This window comes from Rhamphochromis sp. 'chilingali' (assembly GCF_963969265.1).
Source record: "Rhamphochromis sp. 'chilingali' genome assembly, chromosome: 2".
Taxonomy (NCBI): domain Eukaryota; kingdom Metazoa; phylum Chordata; class Actinopteri; order Cichliformes; family Cichlidae; genus Rhamphochromis; species Rhamphochromis sp. 'chilingali'.
In genome coordinates, this window is record NC_137930.1 from 19,531,767 (window position 1) to 19,552,135 (window position 20,369).

Genomic DNA, 20,369 nt, shown 5'->3' on the forward strand with positions numbered 1-20,369 from the left:
CCTTTATGGACCTTATTTTGTGCACTGAAGCATAGTCATACCCAAGTCATTCCATGGCTAAGCAGCTGCGAGCTAGTCTTACACTCCAAGAAGTAGCATACAGCTTTTATACTGATGTTAATCCAAGAGGAGATTTGAAATTGTGCAGTTATTGAGTCCATAGAGTGATGGTAGCATTTACACTTGTAGCAATGAGACTGAATTCAGGTGTTTGTTTGTTTTTAAAGATTAAGAGGTGCAATTAAGCAGCTTTCATGCAGGTTACATCCCCACATCTAACTTCTACTTTAGTAACCTGGCAAAGAGCCTGCGTCTGTATGGTGTATCACAGCTATTATCACTAACAGAAACTGAGGTCAAGAAAATCATGACACAAGCTGTGAGCTGCATCTGCAGTATGCCCTCCTACATCCACTCATGCAGCTCACTATGGAACCACGAAAGACATCATACTGTATCTATTTTCCATTAACACTTTATAATACAGACTAAAGGCATAATTCCCCAATGATTAAATGGTGTTTCAGTGTATTTTATTTGAAATTGCAATTAAAATGTATTTACCTACAAATACTTAAATGTATGTACACTAGAAAAAGGGAGTAATAACTAATGTTTTTATTAGTAACAAACAATTATATTGTACAGTACATTGTGAAGTACATTTAATTATGGGGAAATTGTTTTTTTTAATCAGTTGGTAGTAAAATACATTGAAATTAAACTTAACTACAGGGGAGTCACGCCCTTATTCACCAGCTGTATTAAAAAGTGTTACCATTTTTCCCTCTCCTGTAGTCTCGAGGAACTGTGAATAAACTACGATGTGTATCTGTAACAGTATCTGCTCCAAAGATGTTAATAGTGCACTGAGTACAAATAGACAAGCCAGTATTGCACCTGTTTGATGTTTTTATTCACCAACTAAACAGGTGAACTTTCAGTTAGATAAAAACTTTAAAAATACATAGAAAGTTTTTTAAAAAGTGGTGAAAAAGATCTACGTTGCAATGGAAAAATAATCTTTTTAGTTCATGATGTAAAATACTACTAGTACCCCCAACTATTAAACTTTTCATGATTGTGCATCAAGGTAAAACGTAAACACAGCCCTTCCAGCATTTCAGCTGGTGCAGCTCCAGCTCCCGGTCCATCCTCTCAGGAATGTGCAGAGAGGTCCACCAGACGGAAAGCCTCCATGAACTCATTAATATCGATGCTTCCGTCCTTGTTAAAATCGATGCTCTGGGCCAGGTTTGCAATGACATCATCACTGATCTCTGTCTTGAGATGAGAGCTCAGGAGTTTCCAGGTTTGGCGAAATTCCTCGTAAGAGATCAAACCTTTAGGGGGATGTGGAGCGAGAGGAAAATTCACAAACCTGTGCTATATTGTGTTGGTGACCTTGGAGGTGATCTCAGAAGGTCTTTCACCCATTCACAGAAATAACAGAGCATATAAAAAAAAAACAGTCAAGCTGAGTAGTAGGACATGGGTCCAACACTGCTTATAAACACTAAAACTGAGAGTTTGGTTGTTAACTAACCTGAGTGATCTGTGTCTATGATCCGAAAGATAGTTTCCAGGTTGGAGTGGTTTTTGTACATCGTCTCCAGTAGGCTGGTATCTGATATCTGTCAGGACAAGATGCATGTTTTGTATTTTGGGGTGCCATACATTTTTCATGGTTTTACAGCTCTGAGCAGAAGGGAAGTAAGTTAAGAACAAATGAGTCACCTCTAGTTTGGGCTCAGTGATGGAGAGCTCCTTCATCCACTCCTGGTAGTCCACCATACCATTCTTGGTGCTGCTTACAAGCTGTGGGCGCAGCACTCTCCAAGGCAAACCCAGCTTCAGCACGCTCTCTGTGGCACTTGCCCAGTGACTTGGAGAGATTATCCCTACGAAAAGATGGGAAGAATGACGAGCCCTCACACTCTCATATGCTGCCGTTATGATGTGTTTTATGTTCTGAAAATTCTGAATGCTATTTAGTGTAAAGCAGTTACAGCTAACCTGTGTTGTTAGGATCAAACTCTCGGAAGGCACTGATGAGATCTGACTTGTGTACGAACAGCTGTTGCCTCAGAGCTTGTAGAGCTGATCTCTCCGTCCAGCCAACACTGCCGAAAAGCCAAGAAGGAAAAGAAAATCCTCAGGGATTTCATATTTATTAAAACAATGTGTACAGCCATCTTCAGCAAAGGTTTTCACTTGATTTTCCACTTTTCTTCCAACTCAAAAGAACTTTTTGTCAGAAAATCTCATGAAAAACTCTTTGAATTGTTAATGTTAAAATAATGCTTGACTATTTCTCTGTGCTCCTTTACCTTTGTCTCAGTGTGAGCTCTCTGCAAGTCCTGCTTGCCTGATACTGAACAAAGTGAGGGACCAGATCAGCTCCCATTCTTATATAGGCTCCTCTATTGCTGCCCACCTCGTAGTAATTTGAAGCCGAAAAAATTGTTAGTACCTGGATACAAGACAAGAGATGATGGGAAAAATAAAGGTTTCTTCTGTCACTCAGAAACCTGTGCTTTATGTGCTCACCCTGCGGTTGTGGCAGAACTCATAGCCATCCTGTTTGCATTCATGGGAGCGGATGAGGAGCTGCAGGTTGTGTCTTCCGAGAACCTCCTCCGTGACATCTGGGCCCCAGTAGCAGCCTCCCCCTCTCACTTCATTGGGAATGCAGCCATTTTGGGGCATAGGATCACTCCACAACAGGTCTACCATCTGGACAGAGGGTATCAATGAACTGTATGAGCACTCTGAAGAATTGGTCTATGTTTGACGATCCTCACTACCACTTACTTGTTCCCACTCGTGCTCGTAGGTCTCTGTTCCTTCTTCACACTCTGGGTCTGAGTCAGAGTCTGGCTTCTTCCTTTCTCCATACGACTGGTCAAACCCAGCCAACCTACGTCTTTTCTTCAGCTCGTCATCCACGGACCAGTTCATGTGCTGATGGCTGGTGTGGAGGTTATGCAGTGAACGTCGTGGGAGGCCTTGAGGTGGGGTTGAGCTGTGGTGAGTCAGAGATCGCACCCGACGTCGAAAGTCCACTGGAACGCCGGCGTCTCCGTTCCTTCTGTTCGTTGTCTGGCTGTTGCTGCCGTTCACGGCTAGCTTAGTCATCTTTGGAGGTCTGAGGGTTGACGCATACTGTGCATGTTGAAAAAACAAAACACAGATGAAGTATGCAGACATTTCTGTTTTCTTAGAACAAAATTCAAATTAAAACACAACGAACTGAAAGTGAAAGGTCGTTCTTACTTTGTGTCTGTCCACTCTGGCTATTACGTTCAGGTCTGTTGTGTCAGAGATCCCTCCATGCGCAATCAGCACCTTGTGATCAATCACAGTAGCCAGAGGTAGCCAGCTGAAGATCTTTTGGAGAAGCTTAAGGATCTTCTTGCCGTGCACCTGCAGATCAAGTCATCTTTATCATACCTTGTATATAGTCACGGTCATTATTATCATAATCCATCCTCTTCTGCAGGGCTAACACAAACATAGATATAGACAAATATTCACTCCTAAGGTAATTTTTTTCTGGCAGTAACTTTTTTTACAGATGTAAAAACAGTAAAATTCAATGCATGTTTAAAAAAATACTTGAAAATTCTTTCTTTTTAATATTGTACATTCTAATGTATTTTTATGCATTTAGGTTTTTTTTTAATATTATTTGTTTATTTGTTTACTGTTTGGGTGTCAAACTGAATGCTAATATTAAAGTAAGTTTAAGCCTTACCCTATATTTTCCCAAAACTTCTTTAGTAAAGCCATATCTGGGAAAACACACAATGAATGACAAAATTAGTAAACACATCACATGTTGGATCGATATAAAAATGATTTCTTTAAGCTAGACTATGACTGCATTCTGACTGAAGATGTAAAACAAAACAACAGAAAGAAAAAATGAGAGCGAGATTGAGAGAAGGAAGAGTTCTGAAGACTGGCTTACCTTAGGTTAACAATGTGGTCCTCATGGTTCCCTCTGTTTAAATGAACATCATTGGGGTAGACTAGCAGGAACCCAAACAGGATGAGCAGAATCTCCAAGGAGTTTTTGCCACGATCCACAAAGTCCCCATTGAACACATACGGTTTCTCAGTAGATGGCAAACCATTCTGGACAGTTTTAAGAGGAAAGTTTGATCAAATTGAACATCTAGGAGTGGCAAGCCTGTTTGAAATGTGTGGATTGTGTAGCCTAGCCTACTTTATAGAATATCAATAGCAGATCTTCTAGCTGCCCATGGAGGTCTCCTGGAAAAGAAAACAGAAAACCTGTTTATTTCATCATATGACTGCTGTGACTACAGTAGACTGAAACTGACAAAAATGATCAAATAAATCATGTGGTAATGATCATATCAACAAAAACAATACAAACTATAAATATGAGGTTTAATTATTTATAAAGCGTTACATAAATCAATATATCTGTAGGTGTTTGCCACCATAATAATTTATCCATCAAATAATTTCACAATTTGTCTTACTTTCCCATTTTATTTTATTTTGTTACACATTTTTTTATATTTCTTCCCAGGGCATATTTATTTGTTTAATTTGTTGCAGAAAGTCACGTCACATTTATTTTTTGTTTCATTGTGCAAAAAAAGACAATACCGGTAACAACAAAGCAAATAGGTAAGTAATTAATTAAATAAAAAATAAAATAACATGGAAAAATAAATGGAACTGAAAAGTAAAACCAATAATAACAAATAATACTTAGTATGTATTATTCTTGATTTTGATTTTGACGGTTTCAGTCCTCCATAGCTGGGTGCATGCTCAAATAGTAGGAAATAAAAAAGGCACAGTTTGGGGATCAAATCTAGGAAAGGCCTGTTGTGTACCACATATTGTAATCTCCTTGGTGTGACAGGAGGAAAGATGACTGATGTTTGGAAGAATTCTTAGAAGTCTCCAAGTCTCCCCAAGAATCTGCAGAACATATCGTGCATGGAGCTGCTACTGGGGGAAAGAAATCATGTATGAATAATCCGAGTGTGGAAGAATAAGGCAAAAAAAGACTATATCTGCCTCCACTGTACCTACTTGCTTGTGCTTAAAAGCCTCGACAAGCTTTGACACTCCGCAGAACGTCATGGGGAAGGTCAAGTGGGGCCCCGTGTAGCTGTCTGGTACATCTATGCTCTTGTAGCAAAAATATCTTTCCCATTCTACATCACGGCAGATTTCGTTCTCACGAAAGATGTGAGAAATTAGATTTCCTTCATTAGAGACAGAGGAGAAAAGAAACGGACGTGGATCAGTGCAGTGAGGAAAAGCTACTTTCGTGCTTCTCAGCAGGGAGCAGGCTGGGTGAGCTCGGATTAGCTCACTGCCTGTAATCTAATGAAACCTATAATACCGCGAATGAAACTGTGTGTGATAAGAGTCACTGTCTTACTTTCACTGCTGGCTGGGGTGAAGTGGTCCATCAAGAAGCCAAAAAAACTGTACAGCTGCAGGAAGTGAAAAAAGTAACCATAAAAATGACAGTTTGTGAAATCATACAACTAGTCCGGTAAAACTGTGCTTAAGCAGAGTGGACACCGGACCCCTTGTCAGTGCAGGTATCATAGTTAGCTGATACTGATGTCATGTTTTCAGATGTCTGTTATTCATATATCAAAGTATAGGACACATTAAAATTATGACCTATGGCTAAAAGAAAAGTGAAAATAAAAATAGCATGGCAGACAATTAGTGTCTGTATTAAATTCAATAGTAGAAAGCGATGTGATGACCTGTCTTATAGTTAAAGCAAATATGTCAGCTTCATAGTGATGCTATCCAAAACGGGCAATACATCCACTAGCTGTGCAGGTATTCCAGTCTCTACCAGAAAATTGCATGACCAACATTATAAAACACCGGAAGATGGCTAAAAATTACTTTCATAATGCATATATGACACCGACTTACATTAATTGCGTGAGCTCACCTTGATCTGATCTTGCTGTCCTGCATATTCAATAGACTGGAAGATGTTCCACGTGCACCTGCGTCTGATCTCCAGCCGGGCAACATACTGCCGATACCAGCGCTGAATCAACAGAGCCGCTCTGATTGCTGAAGATTTGGAGAGAAACAACAAAGCACTCATCTTCCATTACCAGTACTTTTACACTCTTAGTCAGATCCAGGTTGAAACACTTACCAGTGGCAGCTTTACCGCATGCATAAAAGTGGGGTTACATTTACAAAAGTTAAACTTACTGAGAATTTTTCCAGAGAATAGTTTGAACTATACACTATGAAAGGTACAGCTGATGAAGTAAATAAACTTACCTGGGACTGAGAGGCTCACTAAAATGGGAGAAGACACTGAGTTGTAGTTTTACAATTTCAAAAAAGCATTTCTTTAAAGAAGAAAAAAATTGGAAAGTAGCTGCACCTCTGTCACATTTCTTCTGCTGTACTTCTGATTTTCTCAGGCCACAGCCCATGACCTCTTTGCTGTTGTCACTGTCAGAAACAAAGACAAAGATACTTTCACGCAGAAGTCTGAAATTTCTGAGCTTGTGTTTTGCAACCTGGGAATAGTGCAATAATAGATCTCTAGATACAAAATAACATGCTATACTTATTTTTACAGTTTAACTGACACTTGATTTATGAAATGTTCCCAATAAATCCAAAATAGCATTCACAACACAAGTAACGTAAATGTAAATAACTTGGAAAAACAAATTATTCCTTAAAATGACTGAATTCATGATGTTAACCATTAACAGAATAAGAACCTTGGCATTTAATATTAATATAAAAATGAAGAATATACAGCAAAATCCAAACAAAAGCCCACACTGAACATTAATAACTTACCTGGCCACGTCCCCTTCCGTTCATTACCTCCTCTCTTACACCTTGTAAAAAGTAAAAGGAAAAAAGTATAGGTTATAACTTTATGACTATTTTGTTTCCCTTGTGTAGCAGCATGGGAAACCGCACGTCCTCTCTCCACAGCTACAGCACCCCAGTCATCACAACAACACACCAGCAAGTGTCTCAGACAGGCTCCTGCGATTGCTTAAACAAAACAAGATGCAAGTGGATTAGGATTAAACCTTACTACAGCTGGCATCTGCGCTGAATAAACAGATGACAGCTCTAATAAAGGGCAGCAAGTGTTTTGAAAGGAGGCTTAGCTGCAGTAAATACAGATTTATTCATGAATGAAGTTACAAGTACAGCACAGCATGTACTCTAATTTGCTCTCTTTCTGTTCCTTCAGTAAGTTTTTGCTCACACCTCAGTGTTTCCAGGCCTCTCACCCTGAAAGAAAACGTTTTTTAATTTTTAGTTTTGTAACACTATTAATGTCTCTCAGGTGCTTCATAGTATGACTGGCAGCAAGACTATTGGATTGCATAACATTGTTGCACCTTTATTAAGTGCCACCTGCAATGCACTTCACATGTTGTTGCGTTTTGATACAGTTTACTGTACTAATATTTGTCTTTATTAAAATGCTACCACTGAAGTTTCCCCGTCTTGCTGTGTTAAATGCTGCCACACCTCCCGTGCCCTGTTAAGCACCAATGAAAATTGTTCATTGAACTCAGCTTGTTTTCAGCGTCCTCAAGAAAGTCGTCTGTGATGTCTGCTTCTAAACGTTTGTCCGTGTATAAAGTCTCTGTGTGATCCCAGCCAGCAGCACCTGTTGGTGCTGTGACTTTCTACGACGAGGAAGTGGTGGGAGACGTCTGCTACTCAAGGACTCTCATTCATACATAGCTGCAAGCTGTCTAAAGCTGGAGAATCCCACAGTGACACACACACGCCCACCATCAGTGCGCTGGACTTATTACTCACACTTTGGGGAAATGGTTGACTAAATGGTTGAAGGCTAAAACAAGGGCAACTACAGAGCACACTAGTCCGCGAACACACGGAAAAATCCATTACTGAGAGATGTTACAAAGAAGAACAAAAAGGGGGTGACACACCAGGCACGAGACTGGATGCGCCGCCATGTGGCAATACACTGCGTTACAACAGCAACTGTTACAACACCCACACACAGAGCAACAAGCACACAAAAGAGAGAAAGCAAAGGGGGAGAGAGAGAAATGGCAGAGACCCACAGGAGGACTGGAGCTCCATGACTATTCACCACCCAAAAACCAAAAATGGCTATGTCCATCTTTTATATACAGTCTTCTACACCCCAAAAAACTGCGCGTGTCGTGTAAAATCACTTTTCTCTGTCTTTTGGCTTCCTTCTCATTAATTCGCCTCTTGATGTCTCAAAAGTGTCCTGTGACCATTTGATGAGTCTGATCTCCATGCCAGATACCACTGGATTAAAATCATTCAAGTAAGCTGAATGTAAAAACTAGCATACAAAAATGCTTCTCGTGTATTTTCAGTCTGAAGTTGTTCATATTACAGATTTTCTTTAAAAAAAAAAAAAAGCACTACATCAGACTTCATCTGCACAGAAAGTACTTGTTTGCACATGTTTATATTTAATTACTGGTTTGGGGTTTCCAAAGGGTTGGATGACATTAACAGATTTATATAGAATAGCATTACATAACTATGTTTTGTGTGTGTGCGTGTGTGTGTGTTTGTGTGTGTGTGTGTGTTTTTGCATGTGGTAACAATATACAAATTAAAGCATTCCAGCCCTGAGAGGCTGATTCATGGAAAATTTAAGACCTGAGGTTAAGATCTTTGCAGTGTTGTTGAGACCCATACAGCATCTTACGCAAGACTATTTTCCATATGTGAATTATGTGGGTTTAAAAGGCTATAAAATATTATTGTAATAATATGAAGCAGTTACATTCTGACAGAAGTATTTGTACTTTTACATAAGCAAAGTAGACCTACAATATGTTCATAATTAAACCTTTTCAAAAAATAAGTGTTTAAATAAATTATGTTCACAGACCTTTGGTAACATTGTGTCAATTTGCCCCAACAAATTAAAATACTATATTCTGTAAGCTTATCACATTATTTTGATCACAATATGACTTTCTATTTTGAAATTAAATTTAAGAAAAAAATAGTACAAGATACTGAAGAATAGAGAAGGGGTATCTTTCTGGTAGTACAACCCTGAGTGAATGTATAATATTTTCCAAAACTGTGAACTGAGGTAAAAACACATATTTCTTTTCCATATAATACATAGATATTTACATGCATACATACATGTAAATATATTGAACAGACAGTCATTTAACTTTGTGCAGGTCTTTATCTAAGGTGAAAGACAGACTTGTTATATCACCTCCAAAGGAAAGTATTGCAAGCAACAGCTTGCAGCATGAATTCCTTTGGCAGCGTGGAAGAATTCTTGTTTGGTATCCGCAGGCTGCAGATAAGAGAACCAATTTGGCCTCATGAGAAAGTTTGGCTGCTGCAAATTTAGTTGTTAGTTGAGGAATCTGAAGAGACGGAGGTCAGCTAAGGACGCAGAACTTGTAGCTGCCATTCCATACAAGTCTGTGGCCTCGCATGACCCACAGAACTGTGAAAGGTTTTTTTTTTTCAGATATTAACATCACCTGCAGCAATCATTGTTGCTTTGTATTACATTTCTTCCCTCAGGATCCTGTCCTTGAAAAACAGCTGCAGAGAAATAATATAGTTTTTTTGTTTATCTGGGGAGATTTCCACCTTTCATGTGATGCCCGAAAATGTGAGGTGTGATACAAACTGATAATCACCCATATGCAGAAATAAATGCTAGTTTGTTGCAGTTTGTTGAAACCAACTGTATTTTTCCCATGATTATAAACTGGGGTCTGTCAATGGGTCATCCGTTGCCGTCTTTCACTGTTCAAACCCAAATGTGTAGTGCAAAAAAACCCCCACATATATGATATAAATGGTTTATTCAAAGAGTTTTAGTCAGGTTTTGAACCTCATCACAGTACAGAAACAGTGTCAGGAAAGGTTACAAGTGATCTTATGGCCTCGGGCATTACTTATTTCTGGTACTGTCCTACTAGACTTCAGTGCAGCAGTTGATACTGATGACCAAACTATTTTATTACAGACATAAGAGCATGCCTTGGGAATTAAAGTTACTGCAGAGTAGTGGTTTGAAGCATATCTATCAAATAGACTCCCGTTTGTTTATGTAAATGAGGCATCTTCTTCACACACAAATGTTAGTTATGGAGTTCCAGATAAACACACACAACAGTTAAACTGCAGGAATGTCTTAAAGACATAAAGATTGGGATGACGTCTATTTTTAGTTTCTAAATTCAAATGAAAGGTTATTGTACCCACCCCTGAAATTCTTAGAAAAATGACATCCAACCAGAGACTTACTCTGGATGTCATTATCTTGGCCTCCAATCACACTGTGAATAATCATGGAGTAATTTTTGACCAGGATGTCGTTCAGTGAACATATTAAACAAACATGTAGGACCGCTTTCTTGCATTTGTGCAATATCTCTAAAATTGGAAACATCCTGAATGGTGCTTAAAAACGACTTCATGCATTTATTACTTTTATTATCTGCTTTTGTAATATATTATTTTCAGGCTGTCCTCAAAACTCCCCGAAAAGCCATCATTTGATCCAAAATGATGCAGTAACTGTATTATTGTACTGGAAATGGAGAGCATATTTCTCCCATATTGGCTTCTCTTCATCGGTTCCCTGTTAAATTCAGAATTCAATTTAAAATGCTTCTCCTCACATACAAGGTCTTAAATCATCAGCCCCCATCTTATCTGAATAATAATGATCATACACGTCACCCTAAAGGAGCACTTCACTCAGACTGCAGGCTTACCTGTGTTTCCTAGGATATTTAAAAGCAGAATGGGAAGCAGAGCCTTTAGCTTTCAAGCTTTGGGACTAGTTCTCAGTTTGTATTCGGAAGACAGACACCTCTACTTTTATAATTAGGCTTAAACCTTTCCTTTTTTATAAATGTAGAGCTGGAGTTGGGGTGATCCTGAATCCTCCCTGAGTGATGCTGCAATAGCCTAGCCTGCTGGGGGCTTCCCATCATGCACTGAGTGTTTCTTCTTTACTCACCCTTTTCACTAACTTGGTGCTTACGCACCATTCTGCATTTAATGAGTAGTCACTATTTATCTCTGACTCTCTTCCACATACTTTTGTCCTGTCTGTCTTCCCTCACCCCGACTGTTGCCGTTACCCCTCTATGAGTCTGGTTGTTACAGAGCTTTCTTCCTGTTAAAAGGGAGGTTTTCCTACCCACTGTTTCCAAGTGCTTGCTCAAAGAGGATCATTTGATTGTTGGGGGTTTCTCACTATTATTGTAGGTTCTTTACCTTACAATATAAAATGCCTTTTGAATGAATTGTGATAAAACATTATAGGGGTGCAGACTGGGGCCTGATTAACTATTAATTAAAATCTGACTTACAGCCATCCCGATCTTCAAGGTAAAAAATTTACTAAACCTTTATAACCTAATATATTGTGTAGAAAGTATTAAAATTTAAAAGATCATGTCACATTTTAAAAGTTATATTAATGGAATATAGAGCTATTTAAAACTGTTTTCTACTTCAGTTTGTTTGTACTGACAACATATAGGAAATGATATATGGATATTCCAAGTATGACGCCACTTTGGACCTCTGATCTCTTCTTCAAGGTCAAAAAACTTTCATAAAATTGTGCTTAAAATTCTGCTGCCTTTGTTTTTTTTTTGCAACATTCAGGATATGACATCACATTATAGTTTGCATCTAAATATCATGATGCCTGATCTCAAATTTTCCTTTTTTAATTTTACTTACTTTCTTTCAAGTTGACTGCAAAGTGCATTAAGACTTTAATGAAAGTATTGTACAGAGAAAGATAAATAACTGCCTAGTTAGTTAGAAATATAGTAGTTTTTATATAATAAGCTCAAGTTATTCTTTTCCAGTTTTTTTAAAAATCAGTGCCTATTATTCATTACCTATTGTGATATAATGTTTGTATAATCAAATGAAACATCTGTCACGCAACCCTTACAGGAGTTTCAGTGCACTACAAACTGCTTAAAGTATGTTTTAACAAACAAAGAAAACTAAGTAATTATATAAATGCAATACTGCCCTCAGAGTGAGCTGCCTTGGTGAAGGACAGTCTCAGAGTGCCTCTTGTTACATTAGGTATTTCACTGATAAGGTCATTTAGTCAGGATGTTTAATGGACTGCATTACATCGAGACGTGTTCATAATTTTCCTTCACCTATGGAAATAGCAAAAATACATAAGTAATAATAATAGAAACAACAACTTTAAATATAAATTCAAACTTTTTGTCAAAGTGTTGTGCCCAGGCAGGCATACTATAACATGAGTACATGTTTTTTACAACATATGTGTACCTCTTGTTCCTAAGTTTTTTTTTGCCTGCATTTGTGACCTCTCTTTCTCCACCCATTAATCTTCGTTCATTTATTCTTTCACACAGAACAGGGGAAAAGTCTACAGTGTTAACTATCTCAAGGCCACGTTGGGGTACAAGCAGATAAAAACCGTGGTTCCCAGACCCTGACAAACAATACCCAGCGCAGCATCCCAGTTTTGTCGCTCCTATCTCCTCCTCCGACCAGACGTTCGAAACCAACCGCAGCCTTTGTCTGCAGCCAGTCTTACGTGTTCATCCACGATGGCCTTTGCATTCATTGTCATGACAATGCTTTTGGGCTCTTCCATGATGATGGCATTTGTCTTGGATCCATCCAGGAAAGAACCTGAAGCTGCTGTCTTAGGTCACAGGTCAGTATCAATACCAAATCAGAACCTCTGCAATAACCACACCACAATTTTGCATGCCTATGTAGTTTTTGTTAGTACAGCCATCTATTTGTATGATGTTTTAATTATGTTTTGGGAATGTTTCAAGGAAATCTTTCTCTATTGTTCAGAAATCAGAGTGAGCTGTGTGCTGATGCACATGCGGTGAGGTCACATGGGTTAAATAGTAAATTCAGTGTGTGATTCAGGGTCATGTTGCCCAAATGGTTTTCAGGGAGAGCTGCACAGAGACATAACAGACTGTTCTGTTCAAGCTACAGTAATGAAATCAATCACACTTGTCTCACTTCAGCCAAACATCTGCAAACCACTAGTCCACGAGGGTATTTGAGGGTATCTAGAAACCAACTACTTTTTCTTTTAATGCTGTAAAAACAACAAAGATTACTTTCTTTTATTTTTTTCCAACACAACATTGTACGTGATGTTCAGGTGCCAAGGTGAGTCATGGCAGTCCATCAAAAAGAACCTCCTTGGGGTTCTGAACTTGCAGACTGAGCCGCAGCTACCTGCCGGTGCACTGGACAGTGTCAGAGAGCAGTGGAACCGAACCTTCAGCATCATTTCTCACACAGCCAAGCATACTGCAAGTATGTGAAATCAAAAGATACACAGAAAAATGTACCACCCTCAACCTAGCGCTTAGTGGCAGTCAACTCTAAAGTCTTACAGTGCCTCTGTATCTCCTTCCAGCCCCAGCAGTCCCAGGCTACTCTGCATCAGCTGATAATCAAAACAGAGCGAGCCTGAACTGTTGCTCCATTGCCTCAGAGATCTTTATGAAAGGTGTGTAACAATACATTGTTATTTATGTGTAACAATAATACTGGTATGCAGCATTTTTCAGTACAGTAATCAAGTGTTTAATTTCCCAGATCTGGGCTGGGACAGCTGGGTGATCCAGCCCTTGAGTCTTACCTATGTTCAATGCGCAACCTGCAACTCTGCCATGACCACTGTGCAATGCCCACCATCCCAAGTAAATATCCAGGATGCCAACACACAGTTAGTTAACAAAGACATTATTACAAGAGAATAATTCACTGATTTATATGTTTTTGACTCACATTTACATCCATAGATATTTATATGTTGTGCTTTAGTCCCCCAAAAAACAAAACCTGGCATAGGAAATTCTCAGAGGTGTGTGGGAACAGCACGATGCTTAGATTTATGATGTACTTTGTTATTTTCTACTATGCTGCCTAAGAACAGCACGTATCTTACCTTGGTGTGCTCTGGAGGCGAAACAGCTGCATGTAGATAAGCACGTGTACTTCTTCTTCCTGCCAACATAAATGAACTTGACCAAAAACAAGCCAAGGCATTCCACAAAGTTCATCGACCAGAAAAAGCGTGACAGCAGGAGAGTATTGTGGAAACAGAACAGTAAATAAAAATCAAAACTAGAAGCTGAAGTGTTTGTTATTTTGTTTAAATCATTTCTATTTAAACAAAATAAAAATGTAAATCATTTCTTGACACCTTGCTTTATTTGGTGTGGAGCAGAGCAAGTCCTGCACACTCTAAATGTTTATGGGGGGGTTTTTTTCACTGAAATATGACAACAATACAATTTTTAAAATGCTTAAGCGTCAGCTCTATAATCATGAAAATATGCACCGTGTCTGATTCCTGCTCTCTTTATCTTTTCCCAGGACCAGGTGCCATGCTGTCAGCCCATCTCCCATGAAGTGGTGCCCATTGTCTATATGGATGAATCCAGCACCATTGTCATTTCCTCCATGCAGCTGACCCGCAGCTGTGGCTGTGGGCTGGGCAACTCTGAGGATCCTGGCAAGGAGTAGGCTGTCTTGAGTGTGTGGTATGAACCGTTTGGCTTTTATACACACATAAAAAGAACAAAAAATCATATCCACAATTCTGTTCTCATACAAACGCTGCTTTTGTAGGTTGTCTTTCCCTTTTAAAATAGAAAGTGCATTCAGCACTGGCTCCAGAAACCAAAGCAAGTCTGGGCTTTCCATTAAAACAGGAGTTTTGGAAAGCTGGACAATTATTGTTCAACTGATTTAACAGTAATTACACAATCTTTATGTCTTTGTCTGTAAACGTTGAACCAAAGAAAGCTCCAGCCAACACATGTATGGTAAATCCTCACAGTCTGTCTTTAAATAAATCTCATGTGGACAGGCTACTATTAATAGCTGTTAACTATTACTGAGAAGAAATGTTCCCTGAAGAAATGTAAGACTTGAGCCAGACCCTCTCACAAGAGGATCAGGCTCTACTCTTAAAGCAGATCGTCTCTGATATGTCATCTTCACAGATTATGTTTCATGCTCACAAGATAAATTTAGCAATCTATTAATTTCTCTGGGACATGGGCATGACTTTCCATTGGTTATACTCTATATTTTCATGTTTCAACTGAGGAAAAAGAAAAACAATTTTGGCCCACAAACCCAAAAACTGCAACTTTAAAAGTTCATAATTAAACTATTTACTGGTGATATGACTGACATGCTTTAACAGAGGAGAACAAACAATCTTCTGTTCACATTTAATTTTCATTCTGATTTGTCATATGTATATAAATTCTGCCAGTTGCAACAGTTCAAAATTCAGATTCTTATTTTTGAGATTGGCTGCTTCAGTTTTATGTTTTTGTGGCGTAATTTACATTACATTATCTGACTGCTTTTATATACATTTACACGGAAGAATTCTTGTTTTTTTGTTTGTTTGTTTTCAAATGTATGCTTTTTTAATTAAGACTGGTGACAGCTCTTGGTTGTAATTTTATTTTGTTGTATACGGCTTATTTTACAAAATTACCACCATGTTTTAAGTAATGTTTCACAAGTGTAATACTGCTTACAGTGCTATACAATAAAGCAATTTAACATATTTAGATAAACCTTTTTTTTTTACTGTGCTCAAGACATTGTTTTCCCATCTTAATCACTTGTACCATTCAATAAATTCTTGCTTATTCCAATAAAAGATTATAAATGATTGAAATCAGCTAATTTTTTTAATACTTCTCAGTTGCTATTGTGTAAGTATAATTCACAAATTAAACAAAATGCTTCACAATAAAACACAAGAAATACAAGTATAACATATCACAACAATGCATTGTAACAGTCACAATTGTGTGGTGTCTCTTTAAGACCACCCAAGTTAATGTTTAGTGATGTCACAAGTATGCGCCACTGCCCCCTGTAGAGTGTGTGAGAAGCGTGCTGGCACATGAACACATGGACTCAGATGGACCTCATATCTTTACCTCCTTAACTCAAAGTAACGTTACGAGTTGTATGAACACTGCTTGCTTCATGATAAGACAGCAGCCGTTCAACAGGGCCTTGTAAGGTTAGTGAATAGTGTGTTTATTAAAGGACAAGCTCTGTGGAATTCCCAGTACCAGTGTTGTTGTGGGCTGAGTGGTCCTCTCAACCACTGAATACAACCCACGTTACAGTATTCTTTATGTTATTCTCTGAACTGACATTTTTAAATAAAACTTTCCTTATACCAGCCCCTCGTGGCTTACTGCCAGCCACAGACTTGCTGTTAATTCAAGTGGGAGGGAAAAAGTAGATGATGAGGAAAAGTTGGCACAGTACTGTATAAAACTAGGTGTTGGTGTGAGGGAGAGCAACATGTTGCGTACTTCTGAGGAGCCTCTAATGTTTTTTTAGCTGCTGTACATGTAATCCTTTCCTGGCTGCAGTGAAATCCTTACATATAGTTCTAAGTTTAAAGTCTGTGAAGTTTCAGGTCTAGCTCAACATTGGCAGCTGCCTCGGTTTTTGATTAATGCTGGACAGAATGCCAGGACATATCGGCATATGGTTGTCTTTTGGCATACTGTGGCCACTTCTGCTGGCTGTCGGCGCAATTGAATGTTCAGAAAAAGAAACACTGATCAACCCGCTTCCCAGGAGGGTGATACAACCAAGTGACTGTTTAATGGAGTGTACTGGGATGACATACATCAAAAAATTGCAGCTTCAGGACAATCATAATATTCGGCTGTCAGACTCAACTGAAGGTAAGGAGACACAACATGACACCATCAACTCTGGGTTGGAGGCGTGCGGGGTGTTTGTTGCAAAATCAAATCTCAGGCTGTGTTCTGAAAATAATTCCTGAGAGACATCATCGCTAATTAAAGGGGTTCTGCTGCATCTATCTCCACCTGACTGACCTGTTTTATATTGCGCATGTGTATAGGCCTTCACAAACTAGTTTACTTTCCTAGGAGACCTCGGGGAATACTGTTGGCCTACTGACCTCAAGTGCAACATTGGTGAGAGCTTTTTGCATGCCTACGCGGTATTGCCTGTGGATATATCTGCTGTGGGACATGAGCAACTGGAGGTCAAAGCCACTGCTCCAGCTGCCACTACACTACACGCACATAACAGCCCTACAACAATCGCAGAGAGCTGCGGCCTTCGTTACGACGTCACACAGCATTTCAGCACACAGAACGCTGGGACATCGCTCTGCATCCAGGTTTCTACCCAGGAAGATGCTCTGGGGGACACGGTTCTTAAATGTCCTCCATATCTGGTCACCTTCTGGCAAAGAAGTCCAAATCAGCGCCAACAACAAAGTGCTGGATAAAATATCAGAGGTAGAGGTATCCAGATCTTTTAAGTAAAACCACCAATTAGGATATTAAATAATATGAAAGGTCCTGCATTTTTAGACATTTTAATGGAAGTATTAGATGCAAATGTACAGAATGAATAAAAAAAAAAGAACAGTCCCTTTGTCAGAAAGGAGATGGAGCTCTCTCTATAACTTATGGTGATTTTCTTTAAAAATTGGCATCGTTTGCTTTTCATTAATTTAAAGCTGCCACATACCCACAGGGGTTAGTATAAAATTGTCACACAGCTTGTTTTTTTTATCTAGCTAATTTGATCATACCTGGAAGCTGGAAGTGTTACATTCTTATTGCTTATATAAACGCTTTAGACATTTTACTTTATTTGTTCTTTTCATACTTTGTATGTTAAAAGCTTACTTTCTAAGGTATCTAGTAAGTAAACCTTTCAGACTCATAGAATAGAATACAATGTTCACTATTTCCTTGTGAGCTATTTTGAAGCAACAAGTAACAAGTGTGTTTGGAAGTGGTTGTAATTTATACTTAAGTGGCCAACAGCAATAAGGAAAATCTATTGTGGGTCTCCAAGGTCCAATAATAAAATAGGGTATCAGAGATGCTAGTAATGGATGGTTATGCTTGGATTGTAATTCAGGGGTAAGGCTGGGGCAGAAAAGATTAATAACTGTAATTTCTCTATATTCTTAAGCAAGTTTAGATTTATTCTCTAGTGCTCTCAGTGTGCTTTTAAATCCCTTACCTGAGTGAACAGAAAATGAGAGTGAGGTCCACAAGTTCACTAAACTTGGAAAGCCATGTGAGTGATAGTAACGATATTATTTACTATTCTGACAAAATGCATTTAATGCACTTGCTATGATCAGTGAAGCTGTATACTACATTCTTTCAGAAATACGTGTTAAGATGATGATCAAGCATATGAGCATGATGACGTGGGTATTATGAACATTATATGGCACATATACTTGTATTATCCACAATAATATTCTTTTGATATATTTTTGGTTTATGTGACTTCAGTTGTAAGGGTGTTTCGTGGCACTTTGGCTAAAAGGAGCAGATGGGGAATGATTTTAGATGTGTCAAGCACTCTGAAACTTTCAGGGCAAACTTGTTGCTCTGCTGACTTACTGAAAGGCAAAAAGCTATGTAAATGTTCTCTCTAAATGAAGAATGCAATGATGTTAATGTTGTGTTATAAGGGTTGATAGTTTAATATTAAACCATTTCATTTTCCTTTCACTCTCACATCTTTATTGAGTTTAACTATTTAAGAAAGCTATGATAAGATGTGATTGTAAACATATTTTTGCTCTTTTTCCCACTTCCATTTTGTCTGTTTGTTTATTTTATTCAGTTGTTATGCATAAAATCCTCACAAACAAATATCTTATTGCATTTCATTACTACACAAGGACATAATATACTGCCACCTCCTGGGTATGGTGTAAACTAATGGAAGTACTGGAATTAAGTCCCGTTTACTGTGCATCCACTGGATGGCAGACTTCTTACAGGGTAGTACTGCACCAGAATTACAATCAGTATAAATAAATAATTTACTGCCATAAAAAAACTACAAGTAGGGTGAAACACCAGTTTCTCTGTGAAATGTTGAGCATTATTCCTGTCTTTTAACAAACACCATATTTCACATATTCCTCCAAAATGTGGACAAGAAAATCCACAAAGGTGCTTCAAGTAGGCTCCTGTTCCATTGCAGTTTTTGTGATCTGTCTCAAAATAATAATCAGTTGTTTAAAATAATTAGTGGAATTATTCCTAATGATCAAAATATATACTAAAAGATCCATTCCAACTGCATGTTTAAATGATAAGCCTAGTATAAAAGAAAATCTGTTTGAATTGACTAATCAATCACAGCGTTAGTTTGGTCATGACAAAAAGTCATCCTAAGCAAACCTTGGCAAATCTCAGTGCCAGAATACATCAGCTGATGGCTGAGCTGATACTCTTTAATACACAAAATTGGAAAATTTCATGTAGTCTGTCTACATTTACTGAACATCTGCAAGTGGTTTTGCAAACCACCCCATCCCAGCTCTCTTCTCTGCATAACATAATCAATGCCATATCTGTTGTTATTGATGTACTGTTTTGTATGGATTGAAGGGGTTTGGGTGGGCAGTGGGGGGAAACCTTTTTTCTGTTACAGTGTAGACACACTATTAAGCCTAAGCACTATTAAGGCTTAAATGAAGGAGGGTTTTTGTTGGTGTGCTCTGCTGGCAGGCGACCAGGGGCAGCATAACATAACCCTCCTATTGGGCCTCCAGACAGACCTTTCTCCGAAATGTCATGAAAGGTGTGACAAAGGTGAAGAGTGAGTCAGGACATTCTGCCTGTCTTAATCACCACCAACAAACAAATCACAAGAAAGTGTGAAAAGAAAAGAAAAAAAGGTATCTTGTGTGTTTAAAAGCCAGTCATACTTGCCTTTAAGCTGTCTGCTTTCTTACTGAGTCATTTTTTAAGTTCAATGGATACATATTGCCAAGAACAATTTATTCATGTGTCCCCTCAAATGATCTTATTTATGAATGGATATTAGTCAAATATATCAAACAGGACCACACAGGACAAAGGGGATGATTTCCCTAAATCAGATTTTTTAAATCTCTCTTTTTCCATTACATATAATCATGAGATCAAATGATTATTTGCTGTAGGGTTTTCAATACTAAAATTATGGCAAGAGCTCACTGTAAATAATAAATATTATAAAATAAAGCATTGTTTTTGTTTATGTACATTTTACATGTTTTGTTATATCATATTATAATAAAATTACTTACTTATTCTCTATCTTTTCTTGTTTTACGTAATCATTCTATTCATTCTATTCTTCAGGTACCGTCAACCAAGTTAAATCACGATGGAGCACGTAACGTAAATATAAACACAGGTGGCTGTACCATGTGTCTCAGGCAGGGGTAATTGTGAAAA

The 20,369-nt window shown here is 38.3% G+C and overlaps 2 protein-coding genes and 1 long non-coding RNA gene across 3 annotated transcripts; 2 read left to right on the plus strand and 1 right to left on the minus strand.

The window, feature by feature from the left end:
* Positions 1-1,158: 1,158 nt before the first annotated feature.
* ppef2b (protein phosphatase with EF-hand domain 2b) lies at positions 1,159-10,813 on the minus strand (the record flags this gene model as incomplete). The annotated part of the gene is made up of 19 exons (XM_080874902.1): positions 10,800-10,813; positions 6,856-6,896; positions 6,425-6,495; positions 6,319-6,336; positions 5,972-6,099; positions 5,435-5,489; positions 5,080-5,255; positions 4,878-4,992; positions 4,232-4,278; positions 3,974-4,140; positions 3,758-3,794; positions 3,277-3,426; positions 2,815-3,165; positions 2,551-2,736; positions 2,331-2,473; positions 2,017-2,123; positions 1,738-1,901; positions 1,547-1,634; positions 1,159-1,343 (listed from the first exon to the last, which is right to left on the minus strand). Exons 3-19 carry the CDS (start codon positions 6,474-6,476, stop codon positions 1,159-1,161), a joined length of 2,169 nt encoding a protein of 722 aa, XP_080731028.1. The 5' UTR covers positions 6,477-6,495; positions 6,856-6,896; positions 10,800-10,813.
* A 1,831-nt stretch (positions 10,814-12,644) lies between these two features.
* Positions 12,645-14,601, plus strand: gsdf (gonadal somatic cell derived factor; the record flags this gene model as incomplete). The annotated part of the gene is made up of 5 exons (XM_080871844.1): positions 12,645-12,754; positions 13,226-13,383; positions 13,487-13,579; positions 13,669-13,799; positions 14,452-14,601. 5 exons carry the CDS (start codon positions 12,645-12,647, stop codon positions 14,599-14,601), a joined length of 642 nt encoding a protein of 213 aa, XP_080727970.1.
* Positions 14,602-15,980: 1,379 nt separating this feature from the next.
* On the plus strand, positions 15,981-20,228 carry LOC308385719. The gene is made up of 2 exons (XR_013969613.1): positions 15,981-16,814; positions 17,025-20,228. It is a non-coding gene; the product is annotated as an uncharacterized lncRNA (long non-coding RNA).
* Positions 20,229-20,369: the final 141 nt, after the last annotated feature.